Source organism: Corvus hawaiiensis, chromosome 1 (assembly GCF_020740725.1).
Source record: "Corvus hawaiiensis isolate bCorHaw1 chromosome 1, bCorHaw1.pri.cur, whole genome shotgun sequence".
Taxonomy (NCBI): Eukaryota; Metazoa; Chordata; class Aves; order Passeriformes; family Corvidae; genus Corvus; species Corvus hawaiiensis.
Window position 1 is genome coordinate 13,419,016 of NC_063213.1, and position 14,055 is coordinate 13,433,070.

A 14,055-nucleotide genomic window follows, 5' to 3' on the forward strand; every position below is an offset into this window, starting at 1 on the left:
TTTCTAAGCAGTTTTTGAGGATTACATAATTCAGTCTTTAACAAGTGGTTAAATTCTGTATCTTAAAACTCTAAACATTTAAACAAGGGCATCTAAAATAGATTTAAATTAAGATAATAATTGTTGCATGAGATATTGTATTGATTCCTCTTGTCACACTGTTTCACTTAGAACTTCTTATGTGGAGACCTTGCACACAAGTCTGCTGTTGATCCTCTTTTGGGATTTACTCCAGTTGATTGAACATCAGAAAAGGATTGCTTATGAATAGCAGATTCAGGAGGCAGTCCTGGAATAATCATTTGGCATGTAGTTCTTAAGACCTAACTTACTATTATCTCTTAATTGTGTTCATTGGAAAGTGGCACTATTAGTGCCTGATTTGGCACAGGCATGAGCCTTTTGGCTTATTATCTGTGGCTGAATGGCCCAAGGAGTTTGTGTGACTTGAAACTTCCAGCTTGAATGCTGGTTGTTTAGTACTTCTGCTTCCTGTAACCAAACTGCTTTTTAACACAAACTACTCAATGGGTATTCAATAACTTGGTGGAACTGGTAGTTCTGTACAGCTGGAATGAAAACTTTTTCCAGATTTTATATAGAAAGAAGACTAAAATGTTAATAATATTTTTTAAAAAGATTTGGCATTTAAAAATATGTCTTCTTCTTTGTTAACTTTTTATTCTCTCTTAAATTTAATTTAATTGGAGTAATGTTTCTAAACATATACAGGGACTTTAAATGAAATGTATTAACTATTTTTCTTATTGTTTAGTCAGCACAATGGAAAGGTGGCAAATTATTTGCACTGTTTTAATAAAACTCAGGTTATTTCATTGATTATAATATCACTTGATCTTTGTACTGTATAGTTGACACAGTGATGTGGAAACAAAGGATAAGATACAGCAAAGAATCGTGGTTTCAGTCTGCAGCGGTGTATTCTAAGAAGTGTTAGCTTTCTCTTGTGCTGTTTGAGGCAGCTGAGATCAGTGGAGTATGGAGGCTAATAGTATTTTAGGGATGACAGGCTTGTACTATGCATATTCCACCTCTAGAACTAATTTTTGCCCCACTAGTTCCCCAGAACTTGTTTGTCTCGAATATAGTGTTTCCTTTGTAACTTAGGGTAATTTTATTGTTAAACGTGGCTTATCTTTAAAAAAACCTTTTATCTCATACTTGAAATGCTAGAATGGCAATGAGCTGGGAACCACAATGGTATAAGAGTTAAAATCTTCTGGAAAAGATCACTTGAAAGACCATATGTCACTTTATTTAAACTGTGAGTCATCCGGAGCCACCTTTGACCTTCAGATTTCCTTTTAAGATTCTCTGCAGAAAGAAATGTGTATGAACTTGTTTCATTGTCTGCTAAATGAGTGACAGTTATGTCTGTATTGGAGGGGTTATTGTGAGTATGTTGTATCACTTTCAAGACTTTGCTGTTAACTGTTCACTGGGCATGGGAGTGGTTTTTAAGTTAAGGCTTGGTTAGAGAGTGGTAGGTAGTTCACCTGTGCTTTGGTAACTGCCTTTTACCTAGAACTTTTTTGAAAAGGTGGGACATCAGGCTCTTCCTGTTGTTGTCTTTAGTTTTCCACCCAGTAAGTTACAAATAAGATGAACAGTACCCAGGGGTAGCTGTACTTCAAACAGAATTATTTTAGAAGTATGCAGCATGGCCATCTGGGTTTTTTTCCCCATTTTTTCTCCATGTTTCTTCTCACTTCTCTAATGAACTGTTTTACAAGGATCCTATGATGAACCAGAAACTTAAACGTGTATCTTTAAGAACAACTGACCCAAAGAGAAGAGTAAGTAAAGTTCATACGGTCATGATTCTTTCTGACTGAATCCTCAAATCCTCTACAAATTTTGGTTCTGTTACAGAAGATTGATGAATAGAAATTTCCCTAAACCTTGCATTGGTCTCCTAGAGAAGTCTTAACTAGATGCTTTTTTAACCCTGAGGACAATATTTGTGAGCTTGTATAACCTTGGATATAGTATTTTCTGGCTGACAGTAATTTTGTTATTGTTCCTTCTTAGTTTGGAAGTGCTTCAGTTTCCCATTGCTGGGTGATGCCCCTCAAATAGCAACTACCAAAGCACTTAAATCACAGAAGGGTTTTGATGTTCTTGTTCTCAATATAGAGTGGAGGCCCCTAGGCAGCAGTTTGGCTGCAGCTTCCTCTGGCCTTTCTCACCCTGCAAAAGTGCATGCTGAACTGGAAGGACAGATGGTTTTCACTATTAAAGATAAATTATTGAACAGTAAAGGCTTCTTCCTGTTCTTCTAAGGGACAGCAGCACAAGAAAAATGTGCTCTAAGTTTATGGAGTAAAATACCAAGGATGATTGGTGATTCATTTCCCCTCAGACTTTATTTTTTTGTTAAGAGAGTCACAACATTTTGAATATGACCCTTAAATTTGGATTCTGGCCTCAAAGATAAAATGAATAAAGAAACAGGTACAAATTGATCAAGAAAGAGCAGTTTTGCTACAGTCAGCAGTTTTGTATTTCAGTCTCATGAAAGCTTTTCTTTTGTAGAATTCCAGAGAAACTTGCTATCCAGCAAATAGTACTTGGTTGATACAGGAAGGTGAGGTGCCTGTTCAAGTGCTTCTGTGATTAAGCTCTTAGGTTGCATATCTGCTGATATTAAACACAGTGGCGTATGTCAAGGAAGAATACTAAATTCAGCTTTCTTCATTTATAAGAAAATTTATTCTCTAGAAGAAGGAAAGGCATGTTTGGAAGATGTGCATTTTCATGAAGGAGCAGAGATACCATTTGTAGTCTTAAGCAGTGTTATTAAAACTAAGAAACTTCTTTACAAGATAAATTTAGAAATACTTGTTTGCTGCTTTCATCAAATAAACTGCCGTTGCTATTTTCTTGTGCTGCTGTGGTGAAGACTGCCTCTTTCCTCTAAATTTGTTGTAAGTTGTTCTTGTAGTAGAGATCTGTAATAGTTTTGGTGACAGATAGTGTAGTTGTAGATCTAAAGAGAAGAGGTATGTCCCCTTTGCTTGTGAGTAGCTTCTGAAGATTTCTAATTCTGAGTTTAATTTCTCAAAAATATGTTTGCATAGTGAAGAGGCTTGTGGTTTGAATTATACTGAGGATGCATTTGACTACTCGCCATCCTTAGACTGAGAAAATTTGTTGGGGAGGGGAAAGTGTAAAAACCAATTATTCTTTACAGTCTCTTTAATAGAATCTTTCATTCTTCACTGTGTGAGTTTGTTTTGATACTTTATTGGTCATAACTTTACAAGCTGGTGTAGTGCAATGGTAGCTACTGTTACAGGGCAGCGAATTTTGCCTGTTTTGTTTCTCGGTGTTTCCATTTGGTGCTTCTTGCTGTTTTAAGGAGAATTCTAATAAAGATGATCTATATGAATGAAATAACTGTACTCAAGATTAGATTCTCATTGGGCTATCTGAGATTCCAGTTGCCAGATAAAGGGTTTTTTCCTAATTAGTTCTCCTGCATCAGAATCTTCTTTGTTTTGAGTAGTAATTCCATATAAAAAATGAAGCATGCATTTGGACAAGCTGTGTGATGAGAGCTTGACACTGTTCTGTAGATTAAGCAGGTGACTCTTCAACTGTCTGTGTCTTCTACCTGCTTTTGCATAGGTATGTGCTTTTTTAGGGTAGACTAGAGGAAAGCAGATCTTGTGTCTTCTCTTAATTTAAGTGATATACAATCATTGATTTCTGCCATGGCTGGCTTTAAAAAGTGCCAAGGCTTAGTGGTTAAGCATAATGTTTTAAAGTAATTTCTACAGAACAACATGAGGTTGTTCATGTGAAGCTTGACCTAATCCTTGCTTGACTTTTCTGAAAGCAAAGTTCTTAGTCATAGCTTCTCTTCCTCAAATTACTCTTAAAACTTGATATAAACCAAAGGTGTAGCTCTGCAAGGTAGTTTAGGGACAAAATCACCTTAAGGGTGGTTTAGCAGTTTGCTGCTGCCCATGTAAGTTAGCAAGTACGACTGTTTTGTGTGGCTGTGATCTAAGCAGGATTACTGAAATTACAACAATGGTTAAAAGAATACAAACTTTTTTTATCCACACCGCCATTGTGATTATTTAATTTTCAGTGTTCTCTGAATTGTTTTACCTGTGCAGTTGAGGGCAAAATGCAGGGATAGTAAGTTGTTTTGGACTCCAGGAAGGAAAACTTGAAGCTGGCTTCACCGTGTGTTTGCTCTGCTCTGTACTTGGCTAATCATGTTCTTAACCTAATTAGTGCTTCTTTCCATTATATGAGAAGAGTTTAGTTCATGTTGGCTGCAGATACAGAAGAATGGTGCATAAAAGCTGTTTTTCCACTTTGAGATTATTGAATATTGTTTATAAATGGCAAATAAAGGGTAGAAGCCACATCAGTATGGGGCTATCAGAAGTTTCAAGATCTTAGCTCTAACATTCCCGCAGCATCCACTATTTAAAATTTAATATTGATGCTGTAAACTTGGATTCTGTACAAGCCAGTACTTACACTAACTTCAGAAAATGTTCCATTTTGTCTTTTTTACTTGAATGTAAAAAAGACCCCAAAACCTAAACTTCTTGTGTGGGGAAGAAAGGGTTTTGTAAACCATAAATTTTGTTGATATGTTTTCACACTTTAATACAAACCTTGACTTTGAGCCCAGAGACATTTATGCTTTGTGTGTGGCCTATCCTGAACCTCTTGGAGAGAGACTTTATACTGAGACTAAAATTTTTTTGGAGAATCATGTACGCCATTTGCACAAGGTAACCTGTACAGTTACTGATGTCCATGTAGGTGTTCTTTGTCCTTCTTTTGACTGTTTGTAGGTTTTTATGAGACTAAATCACAGATGGCAGAGTTACAGAGGCACAGTACTTGCATATATGAAATATGGAACAACAATGTAGGCAGATACAGATATGTCGGTATGCAACACAAAATAAATAATTTTCTTTCTAAGCCAACAGTTATGGTTTATGCAATATATTCATTGGCTTGAAAAGCAGGTTCTTTTTTTTCTGTTGAATGCTTATAGTCAAACTAGTTTGAGGAACATCTTCACTTTGAAAATGTACTGTAGTTTGTCATTAGCCTTCTGTTTCAGCAGAAAAATATCTACTCCAGAGTCTTGGAAACTGATTGTATATACTCTGTTAAAAAAAAAACCAAAAGAAAACCTTCTGAAATATGTGGGAAATAACATAAATGCTTGGGAGGAGAGGGAATAATGGCTAATTATTTATTATGAGGAGAGGGAATAATGGCTAATTATTTATTATGACAAATAACAATATTGGTATATCTATATAGCTGTGAGTTAACTTCTGTTTCCTCAGCTAAGACAGCAAATTTAATCAGAATCATGATTCCTCATGTTTAATAGATCAGATAGATGAACGGTGCCTCCTTCTGTATCAGTAAAAAGAGAGGTAGATTTAAGTGAGATGCTTACCTGTCTTTAGTGTCTTTACAGGGGATAAAGCATTGCAAATTCTGGATAGTGCTGCTAAATGGCTTCCTGCTTAGGTACCTGAGTATTTGACAGGATAGGCTGGGTGTCTTAATGGGCAGTTCCACAGGTTACAGAGAGGATGGTTCTGACACTCTGATATACTAAATCAGTTCACTAAACTAGCAGAGAACTCTGCCAAATAAGTTCTTCCTCATTTATTTAGTGAGCTGAATGAGCTCACTTAGGATAATCAGGCAGGTGCCAGCACAGTAGAAGCTGTCGGAAGTAGCTGAAAGCATACATCCATTTTTGAAATAGGCTATCCACCACTCGCCTCTGAAATAACGTTGCAAAATCTTTGCAAAATGCATACTGCAGTGGAAAGCATTCTCAAATCTTTTTTGTCTACCAGTTTTCCTCTTTCATGATTTTTTTTACCTTTTTTTTTGATTTTTTGCATAGGCTTCTTTGCTGCTTGAGCCAGATTTTAAAATACAAACTCTAGAGAGAATTAAAGTTGAATTCCTAGGATCTCATCCCCCCCTCACAAATCATACTAATTAGTGTAAATTGTTGAATTTACATTGTTGAATTAGTGTAAATTCTCTGAAGTATGAATCTGTTTTGAGACATTCAGTAGCTTTTTAGATGATGATTTGCTTAAATTTCAAAATATTTGGGCCTAGATTTGAAAAACTTATATGTGTTTTACATTTATATGTATCTGTGCTTTGTTAAAATTGTTTTATTCTGTGATTCTTGGTAAGTATAAGGACTTGTCCATCCAGTAAGGCATAGTGGTTTTAAATGGTTATCGTTGGTCAATTCCTCCAGTGTGCAGTGCAAGTGGCTGTGTGAATATAAAACTGATCTGTGTCAGTGAGAGAATGGTTCTGTGAGTTATCCCACCAGTATGATGTGAGAATACGAACCAGGCTTATTCAAGTAGGTACTTCTGAAAAGATCAATAGAAAATAATACAGTAGAGAGATTGCTATTTTTAAATGCAAAATCAAGCAAGTCCAGATGTTGTAGCTGGCTTACCAAAACTTGGTAGTATTAAGGTGTGTTAGCTTTTTGGTCATTGCCACAATTCTGAATATGCAAATACTATTCCAAAATTATAATCCCATGATAACTTTCTAAGTATGTGTGCTATTTCCATACTAATTCTAGTGGGGGGGGTGTGCCTTCACAGAGAGTTCTGGAAGCTGAAGAACAAGTACTGGTTATGTATCACAGATACTGGGAAGAGTATAGCAAAGGGGCAGACTATATGGACTGTTTATACAGGTAAGCTTTGTAAAAGAGTTGTTAAACTTTTGAAATTATTAAAATTATCTGCAGCTTAAGTTGAAGAGTGTTGATTAAAGAGAGCAATAGATGAATATGCCTCAGGTCAATTTTGGAGAGAATATACTTATGGTAGCAGAACATGAGAAAGAAGGAATAATGCCTCAACAGGTAAGTATCCAAGATGGTTCCTAAAGTTCTTTCATTACTATTGTATTCTACTTGATGTTGCAGTGCTGAATGTGTTGGTGCTCATCAGCCCTGCAGCGTATAAGCTCATAATTCTAGGAGTTCTACAAGGATGGCGCTGGACTGCAGTGTGCGGTTGAACCAGCATTGTTTGATTCAAAGCTTTGCCACATACCTTGGCAAAACCACAGTTCTCCCTTCTAGTGGGGCCTTTCAGACAAGGTGATGTGCTCTTTATTTTCAGGTGAATGTTTGAGCTGCAGGGATTGGAGAGGGAGTGAAAACTTCTCCTTACTCCTTTTCTGAGAGCTTAAGAAACTAACAGTTTGTATACAAGCAATCCATTTTACTCTCTTCTCTTTTTTTCCAGTAGATTACAGCCAAATCTATAAATAACACAACTAAACCCTTTTATTTTTATAAGTCTGCTCTTTCCTGAGTTGTGAATGTATTTCATTGCTAATAATGGTAGCTTGAGCATAGAAAACTTACCCATTTCTGAGTTGCTAAAATTATAACTGTGTTGATATGGCTTTGGATTTACTAGGATTTGGATTTTAATCCCGCTGGGACTGTAGGTTGAACATTCTGATGTCTATTATGCATGTGATACCCAGTAGGTAAATATAATTTAAGAGGCACTTTCCATTGTACTTAATTGATGGTATGATGTGCAGATTACAAAGGATTTCAGGACCTTTACTAGTAAGTTAGGAGATGTATGTGTGATCTTGTAGACTCTATTAAATTTTCACTATCACACTGGGAACAGATGTGATGGAGTCTATCCTGAGCTTGCAAACTTTAGTTCCACAAAGTGTCTGACTTAACTGGAGAGTAGATAGAGGGAAAAACACGACAAGTATGTAATGTGTATACATCTCACTGATTGTGCTTCATGTGATGGTTTTTCTGAGAGCTTGTGTGCCTCTGGTCATAAACAAACAAATTAAAATGCTTCTCCCATGGTAGAACTTAATTTTTTGTTTTATTTTTAAACAAGTGAGGGCATTTTTTTCCCAAACAGATATTATGTACATAAACCAACCTGTACATTTACATAAGCTCATATTTCACACCAACTCGCCCATCCTAACTCTTTTTCCTGCTTTGTATATTGTGTTTTGGTCCCGAAAATGTACTTGTTAAGGGTGTTCTTTTAGAAGTATTTTCACCTCAAAGTTGTAACTTCATTGTTTGTGCTGAAATTCTGAATTTTGTCATATCTCTTAGAAGTCTCTAAAGGTATAACTTTGTGAAAGAATGATCTTTCTCTTCAATAATAAAACATACATTGTAATGGGAACTAGAAGACCCCACATGAGGACAAGAAATAATTCAGTGCTTGAGTAGTAGAATCGTAATGACTTTCATGCACTGGAAGCCCTTCATTAACTGAATGTCATTATGTCACTCTTTCATTTTTTGAGAGAATATTTTGGATGAAAATACTTGTGAATACCATAGGAAGATATTCTGCTTTTTATAAAGCAGTTGGAGTTCTTTTCTTACTTGCATGCCTGCTCTCAGAAAAGTACCATAATTTAGTTGACTCTCTTGTATCCCAGGTTCTAGTTTGTATAATTCTTCCAGCAATTAAATTAATGTCTACAGCTAGTAATTTGAAAGTTATTTTAAAATAGATTCCCTTAAAATTTAATTAGGCTTGCATCTCTGCTTCTAATCTGATAGGCAGTATTTGAAACAGTACTAAAATGTGAGACACTTTTGAGCAAAATTCGTAAAACGCAAGATCAATCACTTAATTGGCAAATGAGTTAAATCTTTTCTTTCTTCAGTGTTGATTTTGATTTGGTTTTTTTTCACCCACTCTCTTCAGTGCATTTTGGTAGGAAAACAAACCTGGATTCCATTTGAAAAGTAAAACCCCATATGTGCATGACTAAACCAAGGTGATAAAACTGATGGAATAAGGATCACTGAAAGAAACTTTTTCAATTGTTGTTTTTGTTAGTTCTGATGATAAAAATAATAGATAAAAACAATGCTGGACATTAGGCCTTACCAGTGTCTTGGTGCTGTAACTGGTGTCATAGGTACTTTTAAAAAATCTGGCCTGCATACTTTTATTTCAAATGATTGGAGGGTTTTCTTATCCAGCAAATTGAAATTAAGTCATTTAAAGAAGAAGAAAAAGAAAGAAGTATTACAATTATTCATAATAAAATCCTGAAAACTAAACACATATGGTGCAGCTTTTGCTTTGTTCCATTTTGTCTTTAGAATATTTGTAATAATACCAGCATATCAAGGTATAGCAATTTTTAGTTTTACATGCTACTCTTAGTTCTCTTTCTGTATGTATTGATGGAAGAGAGGGGGTGAGTGAGGGGAGTGTGGGGCTTTCCTTTCCAGCAAGTTTAATGAGAAAAAGCAGATTGGCTGCTTCCCCCATGTGCCACCAAGGAACATGCCTGCTTACTGCTGGTGTTCCAGCTGTTCCTGATGTCCTCACAGGTTTATATGACATGGAGGGCCTGTAGCCTTCTCGAGAGATCTGCATTTGCAGTCCATGGTTGGTATTGATGATAGCACTGGGGTTCACAGTACTCTCTTGGAGTCTGAAAGTAGCTCAGGCCACTGTACTCCAGTTTGTCATCACTGCACTATGACAAGTCTTCCTTCTTTGGACTCTGTGGTGTCCTAAATTCTTTCAAGTTCACAGGATTTCACAGTGTGTTTCTCCTTTGCTCCTTTGCATGGCTTTTGCCTTCATGCCGAGAGTGTTCAGACATCTCTAGTCTGGTGCAGCCTCTGAAGCCTGAATCTCTTAAAGTGCCTCAGTAATTTGGCTCTTTTCAGTGTCTGAAACTGGGAATATCAAAACTTCTGGTTAGGTCAGAAATTAAGAAAACATTCTCAGTTGCCTCATTTAAGCATTTCTAATATAAGAAATATTATAAGTGGAGTTATGAAATATATTAGAATTTTTTTCCCTGGTTGTCTGGGAAAGAAAAGGAGAATGGTTCACTTAAAAAATGTTGTAATATTTGATTTATGGAAATACTGGGAATCGAGAAGGATGGGTTAGCGGGTCTTGTACAGAATCCATTTTGTGTTCTTTAAAAAAAACTATGCATACACTAGTAAATACTGAATTTAAAAACAGCATTTATAGCATTTTTTCTTTATAACTGTTAATTAAAATAATTTCTGCAAAATCTGCTCTTTAAAATCTGTAATCTGGCTGTTAGCTAGTAACCATGACCTGACTAAGGGATCCTAGATAACAAAAGTTCGTGCTGTTAAAATTAGCAGTACTTCTGTGTGTGTCTGAGAGAAACACAGAAGAATAAATGGTACAGGTTGAAGAAAATACTTTTAACTTAAAAATATCTGATAGTAGGAGTGTTTTTCTATCATTAAAATAAGCTACTATCATTCTAATACTAATCTGTGAATTCAGCAGTTATTTTGCACATATATGTATGTATGAGTAACATAGCAGTGCATGTTGAAGGGTTGGATTCTTACACAAGTATATTGCTCACCAAGAAAATGCTGACAGTGTATGTCAGGCTCCTGTTTTATCTCTCAATTACTAACACTACTGTTTTAATGTGGTGTAAGTTCTTTTAAATTGAAGTCATTTGTATTGTAACATTTTTCTACAAATAGCAATGGCATTGGTTAAAGGAGATTCTATTTTGTGATGTGGAAGACATTCCACAATTCTGATTTTAATTTTAAAAGCCCAAACTTTTTGCCTGTTTTGATTAGAATATCTTTATTTCTACAGGTACCTCAACACACAGTTTATTAAGAAGAACAAACTGACTGAAGCTGATCTTCAGTATGGTTATGGAGGGGTGGATATGAATGAACCTTTGATGGAAATTGGAGAGGTAGGTATCTCTGAAAGTGGAATCAGATATAAACTGTATTCAGAAGTGCTACAAGTTCAGGTTTGTCCTTTGAAATTTTCATCCTTTTTTATGTCACAGAAATGTTGTGGAAGATGTAAGCACTGTCCCCTTCGTAAAATGAGATTACAGTTTTGGTGTAGAAAAACAGAGTGACCTGGCAGGGGAAAAAAGTGAATATGAAAACCACTGGAGAACTTGAGTTTAAAATGTGATAAAGGACCTCTTTGCAAACAAACTTTAGATTCTTAAGTGATGCTGCTATCTAGAAAACATGTTGAAGAAGCAGTGTCCTTTTGTTTTTGGAAGCCCTTGAAACATTACTTTTTAGGCTTCTATTTCTTGATGTGACAAAGTGTAAAAGCTTTTTTTGAGAACCTCAAGGCAGTAAAGTTAATATCTGTTCATGGCTGGTGTACGATTAGGTTTATGGCAGTCACTCCTTTGTCCTGAAAAGCAATGAAGACTTGAGTCCTACACTCATGTATTAATTTGCAGGACTGTTTTTGGTGAATTCATTGCTCCGTTTCTTGACATACAAGGCACTCAGCAAGTTTATCAAGTCTTTGTTTTGAAAGCATTTTCTCTTTCCTTATGGTTCTTGTAGGATTCTATGTTTTATTCTTTGGATTGTACAAGGGGCTTCGGCAAAAGTCAAAATACTTCAGTTGCTCATCACTTTAGAATGGAAGGAATTACCATTTATGCCTTTTTAGATGACTGAGATGATCTGGCCTTTACCTACCCAAGGCCAAACATGTTTATTTTAAATATAGTTCTCTTCAGTCTCAACACGAAGTTACAGAAATATTGCCCAGTGTTTTTAGAAGCTGAACTGCACTCTTTGTACTGAAGTCTGTCTCAACATCACTCTTCTGTGGTAATGAAACTTTGAGAGCTTTTCAGTAATCTTAAACAAGTACAGTCTTGCTTAATTCTTCCGAGGTGTGTAACAGAGAGTGGACATGGGTGTGAGAGATGTGTGGGCACAGTTTCAAACAGTTCTTCATCCCCACAAGTGCTCCAGACATTCGGTAATTGTTGTACTGGGAAGCATAGAGATGAGATCAGTTAATGAAAATAGTCTGCCAGTGCTTGCAGGAGATACTCTGTACGTTATGCATGCATGGTGAAGGAGACTGCTTTTCTGAGTTGAGGTCCTATCACTGATTTCAAACTCCTGTGTTTTCAATGGCTCTATGGAGCCCTGAGCTAGGAGGTGTTTAAGATGTGGCTTTTGGGTTTCTTTCCCCCAGAAATAGATTCTGGGAAATTGAGAAAACTGCCACGTTCACTATTGCCAGTCTAGTTGGAGAAGTAAGATCAGTCCTTATCCGCAAGAGGGAGAAACTGTCTTGAACTAATACATCAAGTTGCTGGATTGATCTGTCTATAGTTTATTTGACAAGAAAATTCCAATGGGCGACTTGAATCTGCTTCCCACTGGTAGCTCATATGTGAGAAGGACCATGCTAGAGACCACACTGCAGAAGAGATCTACCTGAGCTTGTTTCTCTTCACCTCATAATCACAAAAGGTGTCAGTTCTTTTCCATTTTTTTTTTCTCTCCCTTTCTTCTCTCTCTCCAGAGCTGGCTTCTTTAAGCTGGCTTCTTTCATTCTTTACTGGATGCATTCCTGTTGTCTTACAGAAACTTAACTGTTCTCCAGCTACTCTCGACAAGTCGGGACAGTGAAAATCACTCCTAAGACAACTTTGGTTTCAAAACATGATCTATCTTTGGATTTATAAGCAAACCTTTACCTCTCCTTTAACAGTTGTGCCAGGTTTACCTTCTGAACCCTGTATTGCAGCATGGGTGCTGAATAGCTGGGACAGCCAGAGCAAGTTCATTTGTCAGCTCTTTAAAAGGAAGATTTATTTCATGGAGTGGGTGTCAGATTTGTAGCTGATAGCTATGTGCCTGCTTTCAATTAAGACATACCTGATGGATAGTTCAATTTTTAAAGCTAATGACCTGTTAGTTGTGTCAAAGTTTTCTTAGAAGCAATATTCCCTCTGTCCTTACTGAACTTTGCAGTTTCATTTTCTCCCAGTCTACTACTTCCTGGCAGATGTTTTTGGGGGTTTCATATGTGTGATTATTCCCTATATATAAGGGATCATGTTATCCCTTTTGGGCTTTAAATCTGACTTTGACTCAAGTGTAAAAGCTCATTTGAACTAATGCAATTGTGTTTTTAAAAATGGTGTATGTTGGGAGCAACTACTTCACCCATAAGAATTTGACATATTTGAGTCCACTTGACTGATTCTTCTAATGAAATATTAGGTATAGGGTGGCCTATCCCTAATGTGAACGGATCTGAATTCCATTTGAAGCCAGATCTTAGCTTGCCAATGACCTTGCTTAAGCTGTAAAAATCTTTGTTTGGAGATGTTCTTTGTGTGCTGGATGAAAGGATTCTGTGTCTTTGGCTCTGACCTCTGACAAATTGGCCAAGAGAAATTCTCTTTTGTCAGGTGAGGCTTATTTTGCAATCATTGTTAGAAATACTGGTGTTTGTGCACATTCAGACATTAGGGTAGGAAGGTATGTTACTTACCTATTACTGTGCAGATGTTTTGTTTATGTTTACTGTCAAAACCTGCCCTTGTAACCAGCTTGCTTGGGGCCCTTATATGCATTTGAGAATACTTGATGGAGTGGAACCAAGGAATGAGTTCTATTAGATGTGTAGGAAGAATGTAGGCTGGAAAGCCTGCATTCAGGTACTGCCTGACTAGAGAAAGAAGAGGTTGTGTAACAACTGAATTTTTAAAATCCTGAATGGGGAATTGTGTCATCTTTGGTATTGTTCTGGGTTTGGTGTGGTGGTTTTCAGGGTTTTTTAAATGTACTTTTTATTGATATGAACTTGTGTTGTGTTCTGACAGCTAGCTCTTGATATGTGGAGAAAATTAATGATTGAGCCACTGCAGGCCATCCTTATTCGGATGCTCCTCCGAGAAATAAAAAAGTGAGTGCTTGATTGTTTCTTGCTTTAACATGATGTGGGGGTATTGCAGTTTTCTTTACTTTGAAAATCCGTGGACTATTATAGTCTTCTTTTATGTTTGGTTTTTTTAAGGTAACTTCTTATCTGATGACAATGGTCTATCAGCTTTTCTCGTTGTAGCTGTGTATTTGTGGCTTTCATGTGTAGAAAAAATCAATTAATTCCCTGTAACCTCAGAGTAGTGATCTTTTCTGTTTCA

General features: G+C 36.4%; 1 protein-coding gene across 4 annotated transcripts in view; it reads left to right on the plus strand.

Annotated features, from left to right (window-relative positions):
- Nucleotides 1-14,055, plus strand: part of CUL2 (cullin 2) — a 46,288-nt gene that overhangs the window by 4,390 nt on the left and 27,843 nt on the right. For all 4 annotated transcript variants that reach the window (XM_048290390.1, XM_048290321.1, XM_048290463.1 and 1 more), the window contains exons 3-6: nucleotides 4,679-4,781; nucleotides 6,669-6,763; nucleotides 10,713-10,818; nucleotides 13,735-13,817. In XM_048290390.1, coding sequence (XP_048146347.1) covers nucleotides 4,679-4,781; nucleotides 6,669-6,763; nucleotides 10,713-10,818; nucleotides 13,735-13,817 — 387 coding nt within the window. The remainder of the gene's footprint in view (nucleotides 1-4,678; nucleotides 4,782-6,668; nucleotides 6,764-10,712; nucleotides 10,819-13,734; nucleotides 13,818-14,055) is intronic.